Source organism: Alligator mississippiensis, chromosome 2 (genome assembly GCF_030867095.1).
Source record: "Alligator mississippiensis isolate rAllMis1 chromosome 2, rAllMis1, whole genome shotgun sequence".
Lineage (NCBI taxonomy): Eukaryota > Metazoa > Chordata > Crocodylia > Alligatoridae > Alligator > Alligator mississippiensis.
In genome coordinates this window covers 128,004,454-128,027,485 of record NC_081825.1, presented here as the reverse complement: position 1 = coordinate 128,027,485, position 23,032 = coordinate 128,004,454, and the positions used below count along the sequence as shown (strand labels likewise).

The 23,032-nt window shown below is 39.6% G+C and overlaps 1 protein-coding gene across 1 annotated transcript; it reads left to right on the top strand.

Annotated features, from left to right (window-relative positions):
* The first annotated feature begins 58 nt into the window (after positions 1–58).
* Positions 59–21,271, top strand: LRIT3 (leucine rich repeat, Ig-like and transmembrane domains 3). The gene is made up of 4 exons (XM_006264077.3): positions 59–2,041; positions 3,245–3,723; positions 16,220–16,525; positions 19,387–21,271. Exons 1-4 carry the CDS (start codon positions 1,926–1,928, stop codon positions 20,463–20,465), a joined length of 1,980 nt encoding a protein of 659 aa, XP_006264139.1. The 5' UTR covers positions 59–1,925; the 3' UTR covers positions 20,466–21,271.
* The last annotated feature ends 1,761 nt before the right edge of the window (positions 21,272–23,032 follow it).

The window sequence follows — 23,032 nt, the reverse complement described above, 5'->3', positions numbered from 1 at the left end:
GAAAAGTTGCAAAGAAATATATATTTCTGTGATTTCTTAGTTGGCCTAATAAAAGGTATCATCTCTGAAACCAATAGTTCTAGAGTTTTGCATTTGTTGTGTTTTATAACTCAGGTGGTTGGATAAGGTGAGATGGGAGGCAGGGAGAGTAAAGCAAACCTTGTTTCATTAAACAACAGTAACAGACATTTTCTGTCTTCAGAATTCCACTGGAACTTACATTTTGGCCTTTAAACTTTAAATATTTTTCCAGAATTTCTGGCATGATAGCATTCTGATTCTTACTTGTGTCAAAATTATGAATACACACGTGGATAACATCTTGCAGAATTTGTTTCTGAGTACTCTGAGACAGGAACATCTATTGAGTCATAGTAATCAGTTATCACCAGCTCATGATTTTGTCACCAATTTCATGATATTTGGTGCATTTCTCAAGAGTCAGTTTCTAGCCCTTGTAGAGAAAATCCTAATGTGATCAAGACTCAAAATCCAGAAAACAAATAATATCCCTCAATGTCTTTACAAATCCCACACAAGCCCCCTCATGTCTTCTAAAACTGTCTCAGGATTTTGAGGTCTGATTCATGGTTTTTGAATGTAGAGTATTGATAATGCTAGGAACCAGTTTAGTCAGGATTGAAGGAGAGTGTTTTTGTTTGTTTGTTTTTTAGAGATTTGGTTGCAGAGGGTGGTACACTTGATCTTGATGTTCTTCAGGTGTTAAGAATAAATCTCTGCTGTGGCTGATTATACAACATAGGAAGTGCACCTGGAATGACTTTATACATACTCCCCTTGAATACTTTGAGTTTGTCTATACTGGCTCTGAGCCACTTTTCAGGCTGCCAGTAAAAAGAAAGCTCCTCCCACCCGTTTCTGGTCTGTATGTGCCAAACCTAGAACTGGGGGAGTGAGGATATTGTGGGTTGCTGCCTGGTGCTGCTCTCAAGATTTCTGTCTCAAGAGTGGAGTGAAGCCAGTGTATAGATATGCTTCCATTTTCCATTTCCTCTGCGTGTCTTAAATGCCACAGCCCCTTTTGGAATGCTAAAAGTTGTACTCTTAAACTTAATTTAAAAAGTAGTGTGCGTAAATTGCTCTGAAATCCTCGAATCTAAAAAACAGATGTTCTGTTGCTTAAAGGAAAAATGAAGAATATATATTTAAAACTCAAATGGAATTTCACTTCACAAGACTTTTAGGTGCTATCAGTTGATAATCAGTAGATGGCACCAATAATTAGTTGATCTCTTTGATTGTAAAGAAGTGTTATTAATATTGAAGTTGTATTCACATTCATTTGTTGATAGAAAGGTTTTCAGCATGCAGGCTTTGTTAAAATATTTATGCTTTTTCTTTTTTGCTAAATCTGTAAACATTGGATTTATAAATAATTTCTAAATCCTTCTGCAGTTCTGCTATTAGTTTTGTACTTTTAACCTTTAAGCAAGGGTACTCCTTTACCATGTGTGTACCTGCTGTACCTGATGTGCCCCTTGTGAATATGTTGTTTAGTGCTATCTTGATATGTTGAATTTTCTATTAAATATTGCCTTATAGGATCTTGGAGTGCTTTGCAGGTGTTAACTCAAACCATACAATTCTTCTTAGAAGGAAAACAATATCTCACTGTATATTTAATCTATATTGAGAATATTTGAATGTTAAAATAGTCTTGATTATATGATAGATATAATTTTAACTAGAATGTGTTCCTTTGACATAATGTAAAACAAGCTGGTTTAACTTGATCCCTTACAGGATACATTTGAAGGTTAAGTAACCACAGATCTCGGTTAATCTGCTGTAATCTGCTATTACTAAATGGAGGTCTGCATTCACAGTCATAGCATACAGCACATGAATGTCTGGAAATAAAAGTTTTTAGATTTTATTCAAATCCACTTTGGTGGGAGGAAATCATGTATCTGTTGACCTTTCTATACCTCATGATTAGTTTTTTTGAAGAAGTGTACAGTTTTTGTCCTTCACAATGCACTTGCATTTACCATGGCAGAAGTGATGGCACTGGAACAAGGTATGCTTTTTTATTACCATTCTGCATTGTAATTTGAGAAAAGATGGCTAGTAAGTGTTAGACTAACACACTTTGCAAATGATCATTACAAATTGTGTAGTATGCGTTTGTTAGCATGTGTGCATTTTAGCAATATGAAGACATTTTTTAACATCACTGTTACACAGTAAAGTATGTTAATAATATTAATAACATGCCTTGATGTTAATAATAGATAACATTGGTGTCTTGTCTCATTGGTTTTACATTTAGCAGCTGGTCACATTTAAATCTTCAATTTTTCCACAAAGAGACTCCTTATTACATTCTAACTTGCTCCAATTAATACTGTTATTAGCTTGAACACTGTATTTGTAAAACCAGTTGTCCATGGCAAGGGAATCCTATTTTAAATAAATGCAATAATTTCCTTTAATCTGGAATAAACTTCATTGTTTGCCAACAGAAAAAGTCATGATGTTGGGTGATAAATGAACAGTTTCATCTCCCAGAAACACTTCATCCCAGATGCTCTGCACACTGTGCTATTGCTCATTTTGGGAGTTATAATTTTAGCTGGTTTTATACTTGCTGCATATTTGGTACAATGTTCTGGTGAGAAGAAAGGAAAATGGATGTAGAATATTCTTCTTTAAATCAAAATCTATATGGAAAATATTGAGAGAAAATGAAAGGCAAGATGATTGGCCAAAACTTTCAAACCTGAGACAAAAGACTCTTAAAGCTTCCATATGTAGGCACCTAAAATGATAATGTCTTGGTTCTCAGAGGTCCTAGAAAGCTCAACTCTACCGAGTCAGTGTGAGTGGAAAATGGCTAAGGATCCCTGAAAATTAGGTCACTTCTACATAGGTGCCTAGCTGTGGATTTGGAAGCTTAATTTTAAGCACTCAATTAAATGATTTTGACATTTTTCTGTAATCTTCAACCTGCTTCAACAAGTAAAACTTCACCAATATATACACAATATCTTGAATCTGAGTCTGGAGTTCATGTGGCATCATCACTGATATTTTATGTTCATTTATACTTCAGAAAGAAAGTCCAAGTCTTATCTCTGTAACCCTTTCACATAAAGGATGTTATTATAACTGATCTTCTTGTGGAAGTTCTAGTGGTGAGAAAAGTATTAACATTTACTTCTGTATTTGAAATGGCAAGTTTCTGATAATGCAGCACAGATTTCTTTTTGTTTGATGCTAGGTCTGTGCTTTGTAATGACCCAGATATGTTTGAGATCCCTGTGAATGTTCCTGTGGATACTGTAAAGCTTCGAGTAGAAAAAACTGTTGTACGAAGGATCCCAACAGAAGCCTTTTATTATCTGGTGGACCTCAAATACCTGTGGGTAACCTATAACTGTGTAGCTAATATTGATGTCAGCAGTTTTTATAATTTGAAACGGCTACACGAGTTACGTCTGGATGGTAATTTGTTGTTGAGTTTTCCTTGGGAGTCTCTGGCTGAGATGCCCAACTTACGGATCCTTGACTTACATAACAACAAACTTACAAGCATTCCAGCTGAGGCTGGTAGATACCTGAAAAACCTCACCTACTTGGACATATCCAGCAACAAGCTAACCACTTTGCCATCAGACCTAATGGATGTCTGGCCCCCTTTCTCAGAAACCACACCATCCAAGAACATAGAGCGTTTTGCAACACAGAGAATCATTATAGGTAAGTTCATGAGCATGTTGTGTTCTGTAACCTGGAGGACACTTGGCTAGAAGTCAGGAGATCTCAGTTCTAATCCTGCGGCTGGCCTGCTTTGTGGTCTTGGGCAAACCATTTATTCTATCAATCAGCTATAGTGTCAATTTATGCTCTTCAAAATATATTAACTCTAGATAAAAAAGCTAGATAAATATTGGTACACTCTTTTTTCTGCAAACAACACGATGTAAATAATCTTCAACAGTATCACAAACTTTTGTAATATCATTAAGGCCTTTAAAAAATATTTATAATGAGATTTCCCTTATCATTGTACTTGGTGTAGCTTTATGCATCATACCACTTCAGGTGATTTCACTGTTGCCCAAAGTAGTGACAGCTTTGATGAGTATTTCAGTGGAATGCCTCCATGGAAATAGTGTGATACGTAGTATCAGGGCACCAGTAGAGGGTTCTTTTCCCTCTTGTATGAGGGTCCCTGCATGGTGACCAGGGGCTGGGAGGAGTTGTCTTCCAGATGGCGCACTGAGCCAATGTCCTGAACTTTGAGTGCCTGATTCTTCTTTCATGCTGCTCTTACACTGGTGTAACGTCCATTAGCTGGATTTCTTAAGCTCCCGAGATACTTTTCATAACAATAAGGCTAATGGGGCCAACTCCTATTTTGCATAATTATATTCTGCTGATCTATAATGTCCAGTAGCACAGTTTCCTGAACATTTACATAATCTAGAGCACATATTAGAGTGAGGGTCCTGTGGCCTTTCTGAATGCTGTAGGAGCTGCAACCTTAACCTGCAACCTTAATTTTCTCTTACTTTTCATTGCACCTAACTCCTCCACCTGTTTCAGGTCTTGTGGTACATCTCTTCCCACTAGCAACTGTAGAATACCCCTGCAGCAACAATGCCAATTGTTTTCTTTCCTGATATTATCTTTCTATGTATTTATATACCTTTAGTTGTCTTTTTAATGCAGCTGAATTAAGGTAGAACTTGTATCATGAGAACAACTCTCCACAGATAACCACCAAGAGTGCTGTGCATCATTATACATTACAGTTTAGGAATCTCTGCTTTATACTTGTAATTGAAAAGAGTCTTTTTTATTTCTTATTTTAAAATCATTCTGTAAATGTTGTATTTAGCTACTGTGTTCCACGACTAGTCTGATCCTACATACTCATATTTAGGTTAATAATTCACAACTGAATTACAACCCATATAAGCAACATGAGCACAAACACATATACATATGAATAGACTCAATAAATTACTTGCATAAATAAGAATATGTTGGATTGAGGCCATGGATATTAGTGAGCCCTAGATATTTTGCATATTTATAGCACTCATTACTCTGATACAATGAGTACTCAGGGTAAAAGGTGGTAAAATATGCAAAATATTGTTTTACAAATGGAAAAAAATAGTATAAACTGGTTGATCCATATTAAAAATGTAAATCATCTACTTGTACTATGCCGATTGCTGCCAGCAAATATATACTAATTTTAATATAATAATATAAAATAAAATATATACTAATTTTATATATTTTTAGTATTAACATTTGAAGATGAGAATATTCTACCACCATGTGTAGTAATGCATTAGTATTTTATAGCATCACAGAATCAAAGAATATTAGGGTTGGAAGTGGTCTCAGGAGCTCACCTAGTCCAACCACCTGCTCAAAGCAGGACCATCCCAAACTAAGATCATCCCAGCCAAGGCTTTGTCTAGCGAGGTCTTGAAAACCTCCAAGGATGGAGAGTCCACAACCTCTCTGGGTAACCTGCTCCAGTGTTTTACTACTTTTCTAGTGAGAAAGTTTTTCCTAATATCTAACCTAAACTTCCCTCACTGCAACTTGACACCATTGCTCCTTGTTCTGTCATCTGCCACCACTGAGATCAGTCTAGCTCCATCCTATTTGTAGCCATACATCAGGTAGTTGAAGGCTGGTATTAACTGCCCCCTCTCCCCCAGTCTTCACTTTGGCTAACTGAATAAGCCCAGTTCCCTCAGCCTCTCCTCCTAAGTCATGTACCCCAGCCCCTTCACCATTTTAGTTGCCCCCTGCTGGACTCTCTTCAGTTTGTCCACATCCTTTCTGTAGTGGGGGGCCCAAAACTGGACACAGTACTCCAGAAGTGGCCTTATCGGTGCAAAATAGAGGGGCAGAATCACTTACTTCATTCTGCTGGCAAAACTTCTACCAATGCAGCCCAGTATGCCGTTAACCTTCTTTGCAACAAGAATACACTATTGGCTCATACTTAGCTTATTGTCCACTGTAACCCCAAAGTCCTTTTCTGCAGAGCTGCTACTTAGCCAGTCAGTCCCCAGCCTGTACTGGTGCATGGGATTGTTCCATCCTAAGTGCAGGACTTTGCTCTTGTCCTTACTGAACCTCATGAGATTTCTTTTGGTTAAATCCTCCAATTTGTCTAGGTCTCTCTGAATCCTAGCCCTACCCTCCAGTGCATCTACTACTCTCCTCAGCTTCATGTCACCTGCAGATTTGCTGAGGGTGTACTCCATCCCATCTTCCAGGTCATTTATGAAGATATTGAACAAAACTGGCCCCAGGACTAACCCCGGGGGCACTCCACTTGATATCAGCTGCCAACTAGACATCGAGCCATTGACTACTATCTTCTAAAACCAATGATACAGCAGGTTTTCTATCCACCTTACAGTCCATTCATCCAACCAACCCATACTTCCTTAGCTTGCTTGAAAGACTTTTGTGAGAGATCATATCAAAAGCCTTGTAAAGTCAAGGTATACCACATGAACTGGCCTCCCTGCCTCTGCAGAACCAGTCATCTTGCCATAGAAGGCAATCAGGTTGGTCAAGCATGACTTGTCCTTGGTGAATGCATGCTGACTGTTTCCAATCACTTTCTCATTCGGGTGCTTAGAAATTAATTCCTTGAGGAGGACCCGCTTCATGATTTTTCTAGGGACTGAGGAGAGGCTGACCGGTCTATAATTCCCTGGATGTTTCTTCTTCCCTTTCTTAAAGATGGGTTCTATATTTACTGCTTTCCAGTCATCTGGGACCTCTCCCAATTGCCAAGCATTTTCAAAGATCATGGCCAGAAGCTCTGCAAACACAGTGGCCAGCTCTCTTAGCATTCAGGCATTGAGTACTTCAGCCGTTTCTCCATCCTCTGTCACTAGGTTGTCTCTCCCATTTAGTAGTTAAAGGACCCACACTTTCTCTGATCCTCCTCTTGTTGCTGACATACTTGTAGGAACCCTTCTTGTTACCCCTCACATCCCTTGCTAGCTGCAACTCCAGCTGTGCTTTGGCTTTCCTGACTTCATCCCTGCATGCTGGAGCCCCCGAGCAATACTTTTATCTCCTCCTTAGTTGTTTGTCCAAGTTTCCACTTCTTATAAGCTTCCTTTTTGTGTTTTAGCTTACTGAAGAGTTTCCAGGTAAGCCAAGCTGGTCTTCTGCCGTACTTGCTAGTGTTCCTGCACTGTGGGATGGTTTGTTCCTGTGCCCTCAGTAAGGTTTCTTTAAAGTACAGCCAGCTGTCCTGGACTCCTCTCCCTGCATCAAACTGGCTTTCAAGAGGATCCTGACCATGAGTTCCTTGAGTGAGTTCAAGTCTGCTTTTCTGAAGTCCAGGGCCTGTACTGTGCTGCTCTCCTTCCTTTCCTTGGGATCCTGAACTCAATCATCTCATGGTTGCTGCTGCCCAAGTTACCATCCACTACTACATTCCCCACCAATTTTTCCCTGTTTGTGAGGGAAGCATGGTCCCTAGTTGGCTTCTCCAGTACTTGCACCAGGAAGCTGATCCCAACACTTTCCAAAAATGTCCTGGATTGTCTTTGCACTGCTGTGTTGTTGTCCTAGCAGATGTCAGGGTGATTGAAGTCCCCCTGAGAACCAGGGCCTGTTATTGGAAAAATTCTGCTAGCTGTTTGAAGAAAGCCTCATCCACCACTGCCTCCTGGTCTGGTGGTCTATACCAGACAGCCACCATAACATCACCCTTGTTGCTCTCTCTTCTGACCTTAACCCACAGAGTATCAACAGGCCTGTCTCCAGTTTCATACTGGAGCTTTGAGTAATCAAAAAGCTCTTTTATATAAAGCTTTTCTTCTTCTCCCCTTCCTGTCTTTCCTGAACATTTTATACCCAACTTGTGGGAACAGGTTACCTAAGGACATTAGTGGAATTCCTGTCAAACCTACAGGTTGTGAAGAAGCCAAAAAAAATTGTGCTCCAGTCATGCGAGCTAGCTCACCAAGTCTCTGTTATTTCAATTATGTCATAGTTCCATGATGGTGTGAGGACTTCCAAAGAAGAGAAGGTTGCAGATAATAAAGATTTGTATGCAAGAGTGAAAGCACCCTGAAAGTAAAGAGGTGATTTCTTTGTAGAATATACAGTCACTAATGTACCTTTGCCTAATTTAACTGCAAATGATTGACTTAGTTTCTATTCACTGCCAAAACCATTTATCTTGAGTGCATCACAATGATGACAAGTTAGGATTGTTATGCAATAAATCATAAATCTGAACAAGAAAATATTCTCTTCCTCTGAAGTTTAATAAGTACTGTTGGGCTGTTATGGTTCCATGACAGGATCATACTCCCCTCCCCATTGAAGTTCAGTAGTAGCATTTATTACTTCTACCACCATGATACCTAGGTGCAGTCTTTCAGACCCATTGCTTTAGCATTCCTCTCATGTCCATGATGTTGCGTAATTACTGCTTGGTAGATGTGAGGATGACAAGGTATGTAAAACACCACCCCAGTGAATTTCTTTTGCTTACTGAGGAGTTTTGGGGGCTGGGATAGGGAACTAAAGAGAAACTGTTCAATGTGGTCTTTTCCCATACCCAAGAGTGAAGAATAGAATTGTAGAAATTCAGGGTGGAAGGGATTTTTAGACCATTCTGACAGTTCTGAGGCAGGATCAAGTATACTTAGACCACCCTGACCAATATTTGTTTGGCTTCACAACTTGTAGGTTTGACAGAAATTTCACTAATGTCCTAGGTAACCTGTTCCAGTGCAGGCACCCTTTCTGCCACCTGAAACTGAACTGAGTGCCATGGGAGCAAAGAAGAGAAATTTGGACTGACTTGTCTTGTACATATGAATCTCACTCCAGACAGTCCATTAGCAGCCATGCTTAAAGGAGAAAGGGAAGTGCTGGATTTCAGAGCGCTATCTGTCCCCACTTTCAGTATGTTTAATGTGAAAGGGAGAGTGCAAGGTCTTGGGTTTTATCAAAACCAATGCTTCCAAGTGACTTGGGACCAAGCTGTCTTCAAGGTCATCTTAAATAATGATGGGATCTTGCTATTGCCAACATCATCTTTGATTTCCTTTCCTTTCTAAGTTACTCGCTTTATTTCTCAGTCCATTTGGATTGTAAACTCTTCATGTTATGGACATCTCATTCTCAAGGTGCAGGCATATTACATCACACAATTACTGTGGAGTAATTTACCCCAGATTTCACACCAAGGTAAAGGTGTGAAGGTTTCTCTATATTAGGGAATTTGCACATAGCCATTAGTCCCAAGCTGGCTCTCTGTGGTAGGTTCTATTACAGTGTCCAAGTGGTAAGAGGTGTGAAAACTTATTTGTATTAAGCAAATGGTTACCCTGGGATTAGTTGACTAGGGGAACAGACACATGACTAGTACATTGATTTAAGTTCATTATGATTCGGATGATGTGACTGAATACACACTTCGCAAATTTGTGAATGAGTTACAGTTGAGTGCAGTTACAGACACTCTGGAACATGAAGCCAGGATCCAAAATGACTTGGGTAAACTAGGATTTCAGGGAGGAACAAGAAGAAATCCTGCTATTTAGGGAAATTCAGCAAGGACAAGTGCAAAGTCCTGTACTGTGAACAGAATAATTGTATGCACAAATACAGAAGGGACCTTGGAAGATCATCAGGTCTAGCTGCCTGCACCAAGCAGGAAAGATAACTATGGGTCAGGGGACCCCAGCAAGGTGGCTGTCCAGTCTCCTCTTGAAGATTTCCAGGGTAGGTGATTGCACCATCTCTGGAGGGAGCTTATTCCAGATTCTGGTCTCCCTGACTGTGAAGAAGTTTTTCCTAACGTTGAGCCTGAATCGATCTTTCAGGAGTTTTTGGCCATTACTCCTGGTTTTCCCCTTGGGTGCTCTGGTGAACAGTTGTTCACCGAGCGTAGCGGTAAGCTGCTACCAGGTCCCATCTCAGCCTTTTTTCCCTCAGGATGAAGAGTCCTAGATCCCTCATCCTTTCCTCGTATGGCTTACCTTTTAAGTCCCTGATCACATGGGTGCCTCTTCTTTGGACTCTCTCAAAGAAATGTATGGGGAATGATATGTTTGAAATGTATGGGGAATGATTGGTTAGGCTGCAGTACTGCAGAGAAGGACCAAATCCATTTTTTTAAGTGGTATTAGTCATCTCTGGTAGTAGTGAGCTCAACAGGTTAGTAAGAGTAGTTTAAATGCCCTCTTGTTAATTAGCATACATCTTCAAGTTTACATCTCTTATGCTGGTAAACAGTTTTGCAAAGATTGCTAGGGGTTACATCATTGTAAAACAGAGAAGGAAATAGTCCTGATACAAAAAAAATGCAACTGAAATAACACATTCCCAAGAGATTCTTAGCTTTGTGCTATTACAGCTCATTTCATTAAGTTCTTTCTTTTTGTGTGTCTAATACACAAGTGTCAAAGATATGGTTCATGCAGCATGTGGCACATGGAGCCAGTCACAGGCAGCACTGTGGCCTGGATCATAGTGCTCCATGGGCCAAATCCAGCTGCAGGCTGTATCTTTGACACCCCTGATCTAACACATTGACCATTTTATATGGGAAGAGAATATCTCAGAATTCAAGTAAAATGATGGGACATTCCATCAGGAGAAACACTGTTTCTTCTCTCAGTCTGGAATACTTGCCTTTCTGAATGCTGTAGGAGCTGATAATTCAGTAGAAAGCAGCCAGTAGGCAAACCTAAATTGGTTTAATTGACAGTCTTGCCATGACTCTTGGTAGGTGTCCTCCAGAACATGCAAAGGGGCTGGGGACATTAAGTAGATAATATAAAATTAATTCTCTGTACAGAAAAATATAGCACTGACCTGATTTGCAAGTAGGATGTTGGGTGTGTATGTGGTCCCTGCCCCCACCCCCTACTGAGTGGCATTAATATGTCACACACTTCATTGACCTAGTAAGAAGTATTATCCTAGTCACAGACAGATCTGTAAGGAATGAATTTGTGTTAAGAAGCTCATGTATACATGGAGCCTTAACAGTAGGAGCACCTGACTCTTAAACTGTTAATCCTGCAACCTTAACTTTCTCTTAACATAGTTTTCAATAGAACAATTTGTGTGTGTGTGTGTGCAACTATAGATTAATTTTGTTCACTCAGTTATGGTAATGAATAATCAAAGGGCCTAACCCTGCCAGTCGTTATTGACATGAAGAACTCTATTGAATTCTTTTGGTGAACTGCTCCCATGAATAAGACTTTGCAGAATTCACACATTTCTATTTCTACTCTATAAATAAGATTCTATTTATTGTAGTTAAATACTTCAAGAGTTAAAACTGTCCAGAGTCAACAATACAAAAGTATTTCAAAAGATGAGAAATGGAGTTGTTGTTTTTTTAAAAGTTGGTAAGTAAATCAGTTATACCCTCATCATCTTCACCTGAATGCTATTCCCAACATCTTTTCATTGCATATATATGGGCACAGTACTTGGAACCACCGACATAAATTTTTCACAGTGAATGAGCTTTGGGACACTGGTATGCTGTCAGTCTGAAGGGGAAGGCAGTTCAGTTTTTAATTTTATGTATGACAGAAATATACACATACCAAAAATAGTGTGAGATAGGCTAAGACACTGATCATCTCTCTATCTCAAGGACACAGCTGAAAAGGTAACCTGCATTAGCAAAAAACTTGTTGATATTACCATTCTGTTTAACTTGCAAGGAAGTCTTAAATATCTCATACAACCTGATCACTCTAGTGAGCTGCCTGCATGTGCAAAAATATTGGAGACTTCTTTGAATACAGTAGTTGAACCAGCTTTCTTGGATTCACATAGTACTGGTCTTGTGGGCAATAATTAGTGAATAGATTTGAAAATGATTCGTGTGCCTGGAAGGAGTAAAATTGGATTGTGATCTCATAAACTCATAGTCAGGGAATCTCCTCAGGTCAAGTATTTTAAATCATGGGATTAACAAGATGTTACCACTCTTTTAACCAATCACCTCATGCTTAAAATTACTTGTTTTGTCAGGTGATAAAAGAAAGTATTGTTAATTATTTGGGTATTTCTACATTACAAGTGTTTTTCCCCAATGGTATGAAGAGATTAGAAACAAATGAAATATTAAAAATGGGAAAATTAAGTGTTATTACAATAAAATAATTTTCAACCTTTAATTATTTCTAAAGCAAAAGTATTGTTTTGCATCATGAGGTACAACCAACAGTTATTTCAGCCTTTTTTTTCCTTTCTCTTTCCAACTGGATGTAATTATTATAATTTCTTTGGTAAACAAATCAACATATCCAATATATGCAGACCCTCCTTACAAAGTTTCAGCTTTATTTATGTCTATGCATTTCTAACTTACTTATTATCAGAGTATTGATGTCCAAGTTCATATCTCATCTTGGAATAGATCTATTTACTGTTGTTATTTGAAAGGAAAGAACTGTTGATGATGAGAGGTATGCAAACACCTTAAGTCAAATCAGAAAATATTTAAAGGCATGAATACAATATTGGATTGGTCATACCCCCTGGCTGGTATAAAGTCATTAGAATTGTGCTGGTTTATACCAGCTGAGGATCTGGACTTGTGCTAGTATACAGTGTTCATTGTGATTCACCTAAAAACAAATTTACCAAGAAAAATAAGTCCCCTCAGTTGTTAGAATAAAATGCAAATACTGTATTGGAGAGGGTCAGGGCTCTTTATATTTATGACTTTTCTCCTTTCTCCAAAATTGTTTTTAAAACATTGAAGTAAAATCCCGGATCTGAAAATCCCAGAACACTGGGAAAATTTAAATCCAAATCTAAACTTCATTGATTTAAAACCCCAACCCTTTCCAACGACAGTTCAAGCACCGAAAAAATTGCATGGCAGGAAAGAACAAACTAGAAAACTTCATACTCTGGAAACTGCAAAAGATCTGGATCCTACATACCTCATGGACTGCCTTCTCTTTAATGTTCCACTGATAGAACATTAGTGATTCCTAATGTCAGCTGAGAACTAGTGCCTGCAAGCACCATCATTGTGCCAAGTTCACTTGGTGAAAACACAGGAGGTTGTTCTCGGTAGTAGCTTCCCTGATCTTGAATTCTGTCCCTGTTGTGGCTAGCCAGAAGCCAAGACATCTTCTGGAAGAACCACAAGTCTTTTTATTTGGGCAGGTTGAGTTGGAGTATTGTTTGAGGAGTCAGTTATATCCCTTGCCTATCATATTTAAGATTTTATCTGCTTTTATAAGTTATTTGCCTTTCATAAATTGCCCTGAGCCTTTTTTTGGGAAGGGAGTTATGTCAATCTAAGGGTGAAATTACAAGTTACACTTTGATCATACTAAATATGTGGAATGTTAAGCAGTGTTAAATTTAGAAAGTGCTGTGAGTAGTCACACATTAAGGGTTAATACCTCTTCTTGCCTGCACAGCTCTGACTTGCCACAAGAGGGCTGGCAAGCAGGGCCATAGCTAAGAACCAGGACACCTGGGCTCCATCCTAACTCTGGGTGGGGAAAAGTGGCTGGGAGTGGTACATCCCAAGAGACTGTAAACTGCTCATTTTATCTCTGTGGAGCAGATTGAAGTTACCTTAACACAGGGGTGGGCAATTTTTTTGGGCAGAGGGCCGCTTACTGATTTTCGGCAAGCCATCAAGGGCCGCATGACAGGCAGCCCAGGGCAAGTTAATATTAATGTTCTAAATTTTTTAGGGGCCCTGCGGGCCAGATAGAATGGCCTGGTGGGCCGCATCTGGCCCCCAGGCCACATTTTGCCCACCCCTGCCTTAACACAAGCATGGCCAGAGTTAACCCTTGCCTGAAGCGGTGCACCTTTGAAATACAAAAAGGGAACTTAGCAGAAGTTAACAAGCCTTAAAGTTTGAATGGTCATATTTTAATTGCCCCTAGTATGGTCTAAATGTAACGTGTAACTTCAGCCTTAAATCTAATAAACAGGGATTTGGGTTTTCCATCTGATGTGGAAAAAAGAGTATTTTCTAATTTGAGAAAACCAAGCATTTTCCCCATTAAAGGTGAACAATGTAGGAAACCATGGGATTCCTCTTGCAGGCTGGCAGCCTTCTAGTCTGCAAGGAGTTGCTTGGGGCTAGGGGGACCGGGGGCGAGCAAATGGAGGCAGGGAGTGCCATGTGCAAGTGCGTAATATAACAAGGCAGGGTGGAAGGAACAGCCCTGGCAGCTAAATCTATCGGGGGCAGGGGTTGGGGGCCAGGGCTTGGGGACTATCCAGGGGGCAGGGGCTGTGGGGGTGTGTGGGGCATGTGTGTGTGTATGGCAGCTGTGTGTGGAGGGGATGGATGTGTGAAGGGGGACGGGTACCTGCTGGTGCTGGTGGAAGATGTCCAGGTGCTGGGGCTGTGACAGAGCCAGGGATCTGATGCACCACTTGGTGCCACCAGTGAGCCCAGCTCTGTACCACCACTGCCAGCAGGGCCTGCCTGCAGGTGCCTGCTTCTCCAGTGGGGAAAGGGGGAGGGATGTCCTTTGGGGGCAGCAGGGAGCTACATGGCTGGTCTGGCAGCACCAGGGCTGGTGCCAGTGCTTTCAGTGGCAGGGGCAGGAGTGGGGCAGCTGGCAGATGCAGCTGGGGTGGGGGGGGGAGAGCATGCCTATACTGCTTGGCATGGTACAGGAGCCCAACCCAGGGTGCAGGGTGCCACAGGCTTCCCCTCCTTCCTTCAGCCTGTGCCAGAGCCAGACTTGCTCTGCTGCTGCCTGCAAGAGTCAAAGCCTCTGCACTCTGGCCTGGGCAGGATGGGGCCTGGAGCCCCTCACCCTGCTCCTGCTGCCTGCAGCATGGTGGGGCTAGAGTTGTGCTTGGCTTCATATGAAGCATGTGTGGTGCCACAGCCATTGCCTGTGGTTTGCATGAAGTGCACTGCATGCATCTCATGCTGAAGGCTATCCCCACTGTGAGGCTGACCACCATCCTGTGAGTTTGTACAGGGCTGGGCAGGGCAAGGGAAGGGGCAGCTGGAGCCCTCCCCTGGCAGGGATGGGGGATTAGGGGGTGTGTATTGGGAGTGAGGGGCACTGTCAGGGCTGAGGGGGCTGTGGCTTGGTAGTGAGGGGCACCAGGGAGGCAGGGGACTGTGGGTCTGGAGTGCAGAGCACCGGTGGGGCCAGGGGGCATCAGGTCAGGAGTGAGGGGCACCAGCATGGCCAGGGGGAGGTTGTGTGTACAGTGCTGTGGGTTGGGAGTGGAGGCACTGGCAGGGCCAGGGGGCTGTGGCTTGGGATTAAGGGACAACGGCATGGGCAGGGGCAGGGAACCAGCATATCAGGGCTGCTCAGTGCCACAAAGCAGCAGAGGGGACAGGCACAGTTGGATCTATGTCCTGGTGAGTGAAGGTGACAGGAGGAGTTCTGATTTTCCATGATTAAAAAAACCGAAATCAAATGCCCAAATATATAGGTATTTAGAATTTATTTTATTATAATGATTGAGGCACTGGTAGGCTTCCAAATTGCTTTAAAATTGTGAATATATCAATAACTGTATTAAATTGATATACACACACATAATATCTATAATGGCATTGTGTGTGTGTGTGTACACTCACACTAATATATAATGACATTTCATTTTAATTGGAGAAAAACACAGATTTGGGGGTTTTAATTCAGAGAACATTGGATTTTTATTAGAAAATTTGCAATTTTTAAACAGAAAACCGGGATCCCTGCTAATAAATAAATAAATAAATACTCAATGAAGTGCTAAGAGCAGAGGAAGGGAAAAGGAAGACTTAGATGTTAGTATAGTCTGAAAGATAGACCCTGAAGGCTCTGATGAAAAGCTAGATGCAGCTGAGATACTGTACTATCTTATTTAACACTTTATTACCAGTAATTGTTCCTAAAATAAAAAAGATGTGTTGGCCTGCTTTAGCATAGGAGATACCAACTTGTCTATCATTTTTTCAACAAGCAGCTGCGGGGAAAGTATCTAGTTTATCAGACATTAAACAGCAGCTGTAACCTTTCTCCTTACAAAAAACAAAACAAAACAAAACAAAACAAAAAAAACAGTTTTAAAGGGAGAAAAAAACCTCAAATAAATAAAAGACCTTCAAAGAATCTCACAACCCTCTCTATTAATGTTTGGTAATAATCATATATGCATTCTTGTCTCACTGTCTGAATATAAAATCATGTTTTTTCTGCTTAAGGTTTGCAGGACAACCCATGGTTTTGTGACTGTCGAATTTCAAAGTTAATTGAATTTTCCAAAATAATGGACACCTTGGTTATACTTCTTGATCCTCTTGTGGCATGTAGTGGACCTGAGAATTTGGCAGGTATCTTGTTCCAGAGAGCAGAACTGGAACAGTGTCTTAAACCATCCATAATGACTTCAGCAACAAAAATCACATCACCTCTTGGAAGCAACGTTCTGCTACGCTGTGATGCCACTGGGTACCCAACGCCACAGCTTACCTGGACCAGGTCTGACAATTTGCCAGTGAACTATACAGGTATTTAACAATTTTTACTAAATAATATGGGGGTCTAGAAGAATTGACATCTTGTCCATAGAAATGGTTTTTTGAATGGTGCAAAAATTGCAACATGCACTTATTATGAAATTTCCAGTAATTTGGGATAGAATTTCATGTGTGGTGCATTAGAGTTAATTTATAACTGAATAGATAAGCCAATCTGGAGATGTTCCAAACCAGAATTTTATAGAACTATTCAAAACCAGGATCCCAGAATTGAAAAGGTTAATGTGACCTTGCAATTTAAGTTTTGGCTCATTTTGGAGACTAAGTAAAAGTTAATAAAGCCAGTATAGCGATCATTGAACGATTTAAAACCAGCAACTTTTATTAAGCTTTGTATGGTATAACATTTTAATTAATATTTTTGTTATGAATGCCATTTATTGCCACTGATTGTCTGACATAATTTCTGCCACTGCCATTATTTAGCAGGGCTGTGCGAAGCTTTGGTCACTGACTCAATTTGGCAGAGATTTGGCCCCTTTCGGTGGCCAAATCTCTGAATCCAAATCAAATCAGGAGACCTTTCAATCTCTCTGAATTGAATCGGAACCCTCTGAATCGATTTGGAGAGATTCGGAAAGATTCGACGTTTTGGACATAGACACAGCTTTAAATGTTTTTTCTACATACCTCAAAGTACCAGGCGGGTCATAAATGCTGAGATGCTGGGGTGGATGGAGCATCCCATAGGAGTGTGTGTGTGTGTGTGTGTGTGTGTGTGTGTATGTGTGGGTGGGGAAGCTTCTAGTGCGCTCAGCAGCAGACCCAGAAGTGGACCAGAAGCACTGGCAGTCCACTTCCAGGTCTGCCGGGGAGTGCATGGGGGGCTCCCGTGCCCCCCCCCCAGCTTGGTGACTGGTGCCTCCTGGGTCTGGAGGGGCACCCAGGGTCCCCCTGTGGCCAATCACTGAGCTGGGAGGGTACGAGGGCCCCCCCCCGTACGCTCAGCAGTGGACCCGGGAGTACTTCCAGTCCACCTCTGGGTCCATAGCCGAGCACGCGGGGGGCCCCCCCCACTTCTGTGGGATGCTCCATCCACCCCACCACACCATCACAGCATTCATGAGCCATGCCTGGTACTTTGAGGTATGTATAAAATACATTTAAAGCTGTATCTATGGCCAAATCGGTGATTCTCTGAATCAGCATCAAATCTTCAGATTTGGATTCGGCTGAATCGAATGGGGACAGTGATCCAACTCAATGAATCAAATCACTCTCCCTGATTTGGGCCAAATCCAAATCAAATATGGCCCATTTCGCACACTCCTATTATTTACTAATCGTTGAGAATTTTGCTAATTAACAAAGTGCTCTGTTTATGAAAGAGATGAAATCTGAAATCTTATTAAAACTTTAGTGTGTGTGTATACATATACATATATACATACACGTATTATATATGACATAATATAATATACATATTACATTTTGAGAAATTTTTTCACCTTTAATTTTAAAGTCTTTTAAATCCCTTTAAACAGGGGAAGCATAATAATGGAAATAAATAGCTACAGTTATCTCCAATAGTAATATTGGAGGCTGCCAGTAGGTAGCACTAGAGTCAGTGTGTGTAAGAACTACCTTCAGGTATGAGGATGAGATAAAGTAGCTTAGAACTGGGAGACAAGAGTAAGTTTTTGTATAAAATTTATGATGACTAAGAACGCCTGGAAATGGAACTTGTTTTGTCATTTGTTTTAAAAGCTGAAAAGTATTTTGTTGATTGTATATATTGTACCAGAAGATTCAAGCACCGAAGCTCAGGGTTAGGGGTGTGGTGCGTGGGAGAGTTGTGTACAAAATCCAGTGTATCTTTATTCTTCTTATTCCTTGCTGCTCACAATAATGAGTACTGAATACATAGACAGTAAGAACACTGAAGCCTCTAGGGTCAAGGTGTAATGCATTACAATTGCTTTGTTATTTATAGTCACCATTCTTTGCTCTATGAACTTCTAATAATGACTATATTGCTAACAATAAAATCTTACATAATGGAAGTAGATATCAATTTATTAATTATTTATCTAATTTTTCTCCTTTTATTTTTAAAGTGGCTTGTGTTAAAGATTCTAGAGTGACAGTTTTGGAGCGGGTTCTCTGTCCATGACACAGAGTCAGCATTGGTAGCACAAGCTTCTTTGCAGTACCCCGGCAACATGACTGTTCTGATCTGGTGGAAGAAGGCAGTTTGATTTCCATTGCCCATTTGGGCTTTGACTTCTTTTGTGGAATAACGTACAGTGTTTCTAGGATTAAGTTATGAGCATAATTATTCTTGTATTACATAAACGCTCCATTTAGTTCAACAAGTCATCTCAGACAGCTGCTTCTAGCGCAATGTATTTCTGAGGACGATGTTTTTCCTTGGAATTCTTTTCTTGCTAACCCCAAGTAGTTAGCAGTTACATTTTGACATAAGCACAAAATCTAATGGATACAATCTTCAAGAGCACTAAAGAGACTCAGTAAGCAAAATCCTGTGTTTCAATGAAAATCAATTGGAATTGAGCTCAAAGGCAGTGCTAGTCAGGCTCCCAAATAACTTTAAAAAGTATCTATTTATACTGTTCTGTTTTATCTAGTTGAATGGTGGAAGTATTCTTATTATTTATTTGAAGGTTTAATTCTATTTTTTAACCTTTCTAAGCTATTTTTTCAATAATATCATGCAAATTGCACAGTTCATATGCTTTAAAGAGATATATGCAATTTAGATGATTCCTTTCTAATATAACAAAAGTGTAGATAAAGTAGTGTGATAGCCTTTTCTTTGTTCTCAGTTTACTGTTATGATTCTTTATGATATGCATTTTATGTTCCTTTAGTAATTCAAGAAACACCAGGAGAAGGTGTCAGATGGTCCATAATAAGCTTGACAGGAATTTCATACAAGGATGCAGGGGAATACAGATGTAAAGCCAAAAATTTAGCAGGAATGTCAGAAGCTGCTGTTACTGTCACTGTGGTTGGTGTTGTAACCACAGCCGTGTCACCTCTAAAATATTTGAGGAAGTTTGAAGTGGACAATACGCAGGAGCAAGCGCAACAGAACAAGGCGCAGGAGCAAGTGCAACAGGAACATGAAAAATCAACCACTACCTTACCTGCATCATCAACAACCACTATATTGGCTACCACTGATAGACCTACAAGTGCCAAGATAACTGACAGAAAACAATCCAAGTCTATGCCTGATGGAAAGAAGAATTCAACAATAGTGACAAATGGAAACAAAACGCAGGCTGGGGATGTAAGCAAAAAAGCAGAGACTTCACTGAATGCAGCAGCCCTGGAGGAAAAAGATGTTACCGTAAAGAACCTAAGAGTGTTTAGTGAAACTGATGGAAGTGTGACCTTAACTTGGAAAATTGTCAATGCCACAAGTAACTCTGCAATGACAGTGCTGTACTCAAAGTATGGTGAGAAAGACATGCTGCCTTTGAGTACGGATCCCAGCAAAAACAAAGTCACAATAGATGGTTTGCAGCCTAGTACTCAGTATATGGCATGTGTTTGTCCCAAGGGAGTCCCACCTAAAAAAGATCAATGCATTATTTTTTCCACTGATGGAATAAATGATGAAAGCAGTTTTGAGTTTTCTATTTCGGTGGTGGCAAGCAGTGCATCCTGCTTGATTGTTTTACCTTTGATATTTTTCTTACTCTATAAAGTTCTAAAACTTCACAGGAAACCAAAAGCTTCCAGAGAAGCTGACCTTGCAAAAGAAACCTATATCAAATTTGAAACACTCTCTCTTAAGCCCCGCTCGGTAGGTGCAGGAGGAGAGCTCTGGACCCGAAGGGACACTGAAGAATCAGAAAGACTTCTCCTTTGTTCTAGATCAAGCATGGATTCCCAGCTGACCTTCAAAAGTGAGGGTTCTAGGCCTGAGTACTTCTGTTGAGTGTTGTATCCAATGAACAATATGAAAAATACACAAACTGTTGAACTAATTTTAAAACTGCAAATGTGTGTCTGAAATTGGGTCAGTTACAAAATGCCACTAACAGCTATAGCACCTGATCAGACAAAAACTCTTGGGGTGGGTGGGAGAAATTATGCCTTTCTCTCTTTCTCTCTCTCCATATCTCTCTCTCTCTCTATATCCATATCTATATATATCTATATCTCTCTCTCTATATAGATATACAGATATAAATTTAACACCCTATGGCTTCTATTATAAAGTAATAACATTTTTGAAGGATAAACACAATACAAATATATCATGTTATTTTCTGTTTTTTATTCAAACATTTATATTTATCTTCTGATTTTATGTATACATTATATAAGTCACATGTATCAAATGTTATTCATGTTTCTTTTTAAAGCTGTGTATTAAGGAAAAATTATAGCCATATAGCTTAAACTTTGTTTTTGCATCATTCAAAGATGTAGCCACTTTAATTAAAAACACATAATTCCCTCTGACATTAGCTTGTGTTCAAACTATGGTGCATTGCATAATGTATTGGACTGGGCGTGATCTTGGATTCATTTAGACTGAAGTCAATTATCCAGAGATCCTGGACTTTACTTGACATGCAACATATTATGGAGGCTTTTGGAAGAGGTTTCTTTGCCCTTGTTATCTTAAGGTAAAGTTTTAGGTGGCTTTGTAAGGGACATGGCTACTTACAAACATTAGAATACTTAGTATGTCCTTACTGGAATAGCCCAGTCTTGAAATAAACTTGGAATCCTCAATTTTAAGAAATCTCTGTGACAACAAATGATATTTGTCATGTTATAATATAATATAATATAATATAATATAATATAATATAATATAATATGTAGCAGACAAATAGGGCCAGATCTCACTATCCTTAATGTCAATAGTAAACTCTTATGGACTCATAATGGTGTACGTGCTGGCTCTATAGTAGGGTGATGTTTTCTTCTCAAATTACTGACGTCAAGGTATGTGCAACACAGTCTCCTTCTAATCAGCCCCAAATAATTTCTTCTGTGTCTTTTGTCTTCTACTGGAAGCAATTGAGAATCTTGATATAATAATTATTTTGCCATCTGTATCTGAGTTGAGGGATACCTTCACCTAGGAGAAGACCCACTGGTTCAGTTGGACCTGTTTGCAAAACAAAGTACTAACATAGGCAAAGGTGGCAAAATCCACTCTGCTTATGTAATGGCTGTGATTCTTATGCATAGTTTTGTCTTCTTTCTGGAAGACTAGATGGAAGAAGACATGACCATTCTGTGCATCAAACTTCTGATTATGTAGATGTCTTCCACTGCTTGCTGAATTATCTGTTCTGAGCCTTCTGTTGGTCTCAGTATATCTTAATGAATATTTAATCTTGGTTTCATTTTCATGTTGTTCTTTATACTCCAGGAACACCATGGCATGAAGGCTGGAATTATTTTTTAGACTGGACAATCATCTGACCACTGTGCTAGATGAAATGTGAGTTCTGTTAAAGGGCACTTTCCCCCCAAATACCTCAAAGTTCCCCTTCAATCATTTTGTATATAAAATTGAATAGAAATTCACAGAAAACATTATAAAACACATTACCCCATTTTTTTATAGAGAAAAGGAGTGGAAAAACACTAACAAATATTGAGAATAATTTTAGAAGACTTTTTTTTAGAAGAAACTATTTCAGTTTTAGAAGAAATTTTGAGAGTGGGTTTGTCCAACCTTTAAACAGAGTTGTAGAAAGGGTGGTGAGTTAAAAGTTGGTTTGTTTTTGTAAAACATAACTGGCAGTCTTTTAAAGGTCTTGTCTCCTCCTGCTTCTTATATGACTATATGTTTCTTGTCATGTTTTCCCACTTTCTTAGGGCTATTCATCCTGTGTTTTGCATAGGATGCTAGATTTATTCCTTATATACCAACTAAAAAGGATTTTCAAAGATGAGTGGTTATGTTTAAGTTATTCTGTAGACTGATTTTTAGAAGTTTTTAGACTCCATGGCTCCCAATGATTGTAATGGGGCCCAGTAGCTCTTGTTAGACAACTTATGAAGTGCCTATACATGGATTTAAAAGTCTAGTTTTAGGTATCTATTTTTAAAAATCATGGCCATTATTTTGTATTCTTTTAATCATCATCTCTGACTACTGTGTGGTATAGTCTTCTATCTTAAAAGTATAAATGGGTTATTGTTTGGTAGGAGAAAAATTTTACATATACACAGTGAAAATGTATAAGGACAGGAAAAGTTTTAGAAACTGAGCTATCTTTCAGAGAATAAAGAATACTGATCTTATTAAAAACATTTAAATACTTTACCTTTAAAAGTAATTCAACTAGTTTGTTGTATTTTAAGATATAAAAATAAAACATTGTTTTCATACATAGCTAATTGCTTGTCTGATCTTTTTAGTGTAGCTTATTAGGGCTATGCGAAGCTTTAGTTCCTGATTTGATTTGGCGGAGATTCGGCCTATTTTCGTGGCTGAATCTGTGAATCCAAATTGAATCAGAGGGCTCTTTAATC

Bases quoted from the DNA above. Each gene is read 5' to 3' on its own strand.
- LRIT3 (XM_006264077.3), top strand. From the start codon at position 1,926: ATGTATCTGTTGACCTTTCTATACCTCATGATTAGTTTTTTTGAAGAA. The intron at 2,042-3,244 runs GTATGCTTTTTT...GTTTGATGCTAG, and splicing joins AGTGATGGCACTGGAACAAG to GTCTGTGCTTTGTAATGACC. The intron at 16,526-19,386 runs GTATTTAACAAT...ATGTTCCTTTAG, and splicing joins TTTGCCAGTGAACTATACAG to TAATTCAAGAAACACCAGGA.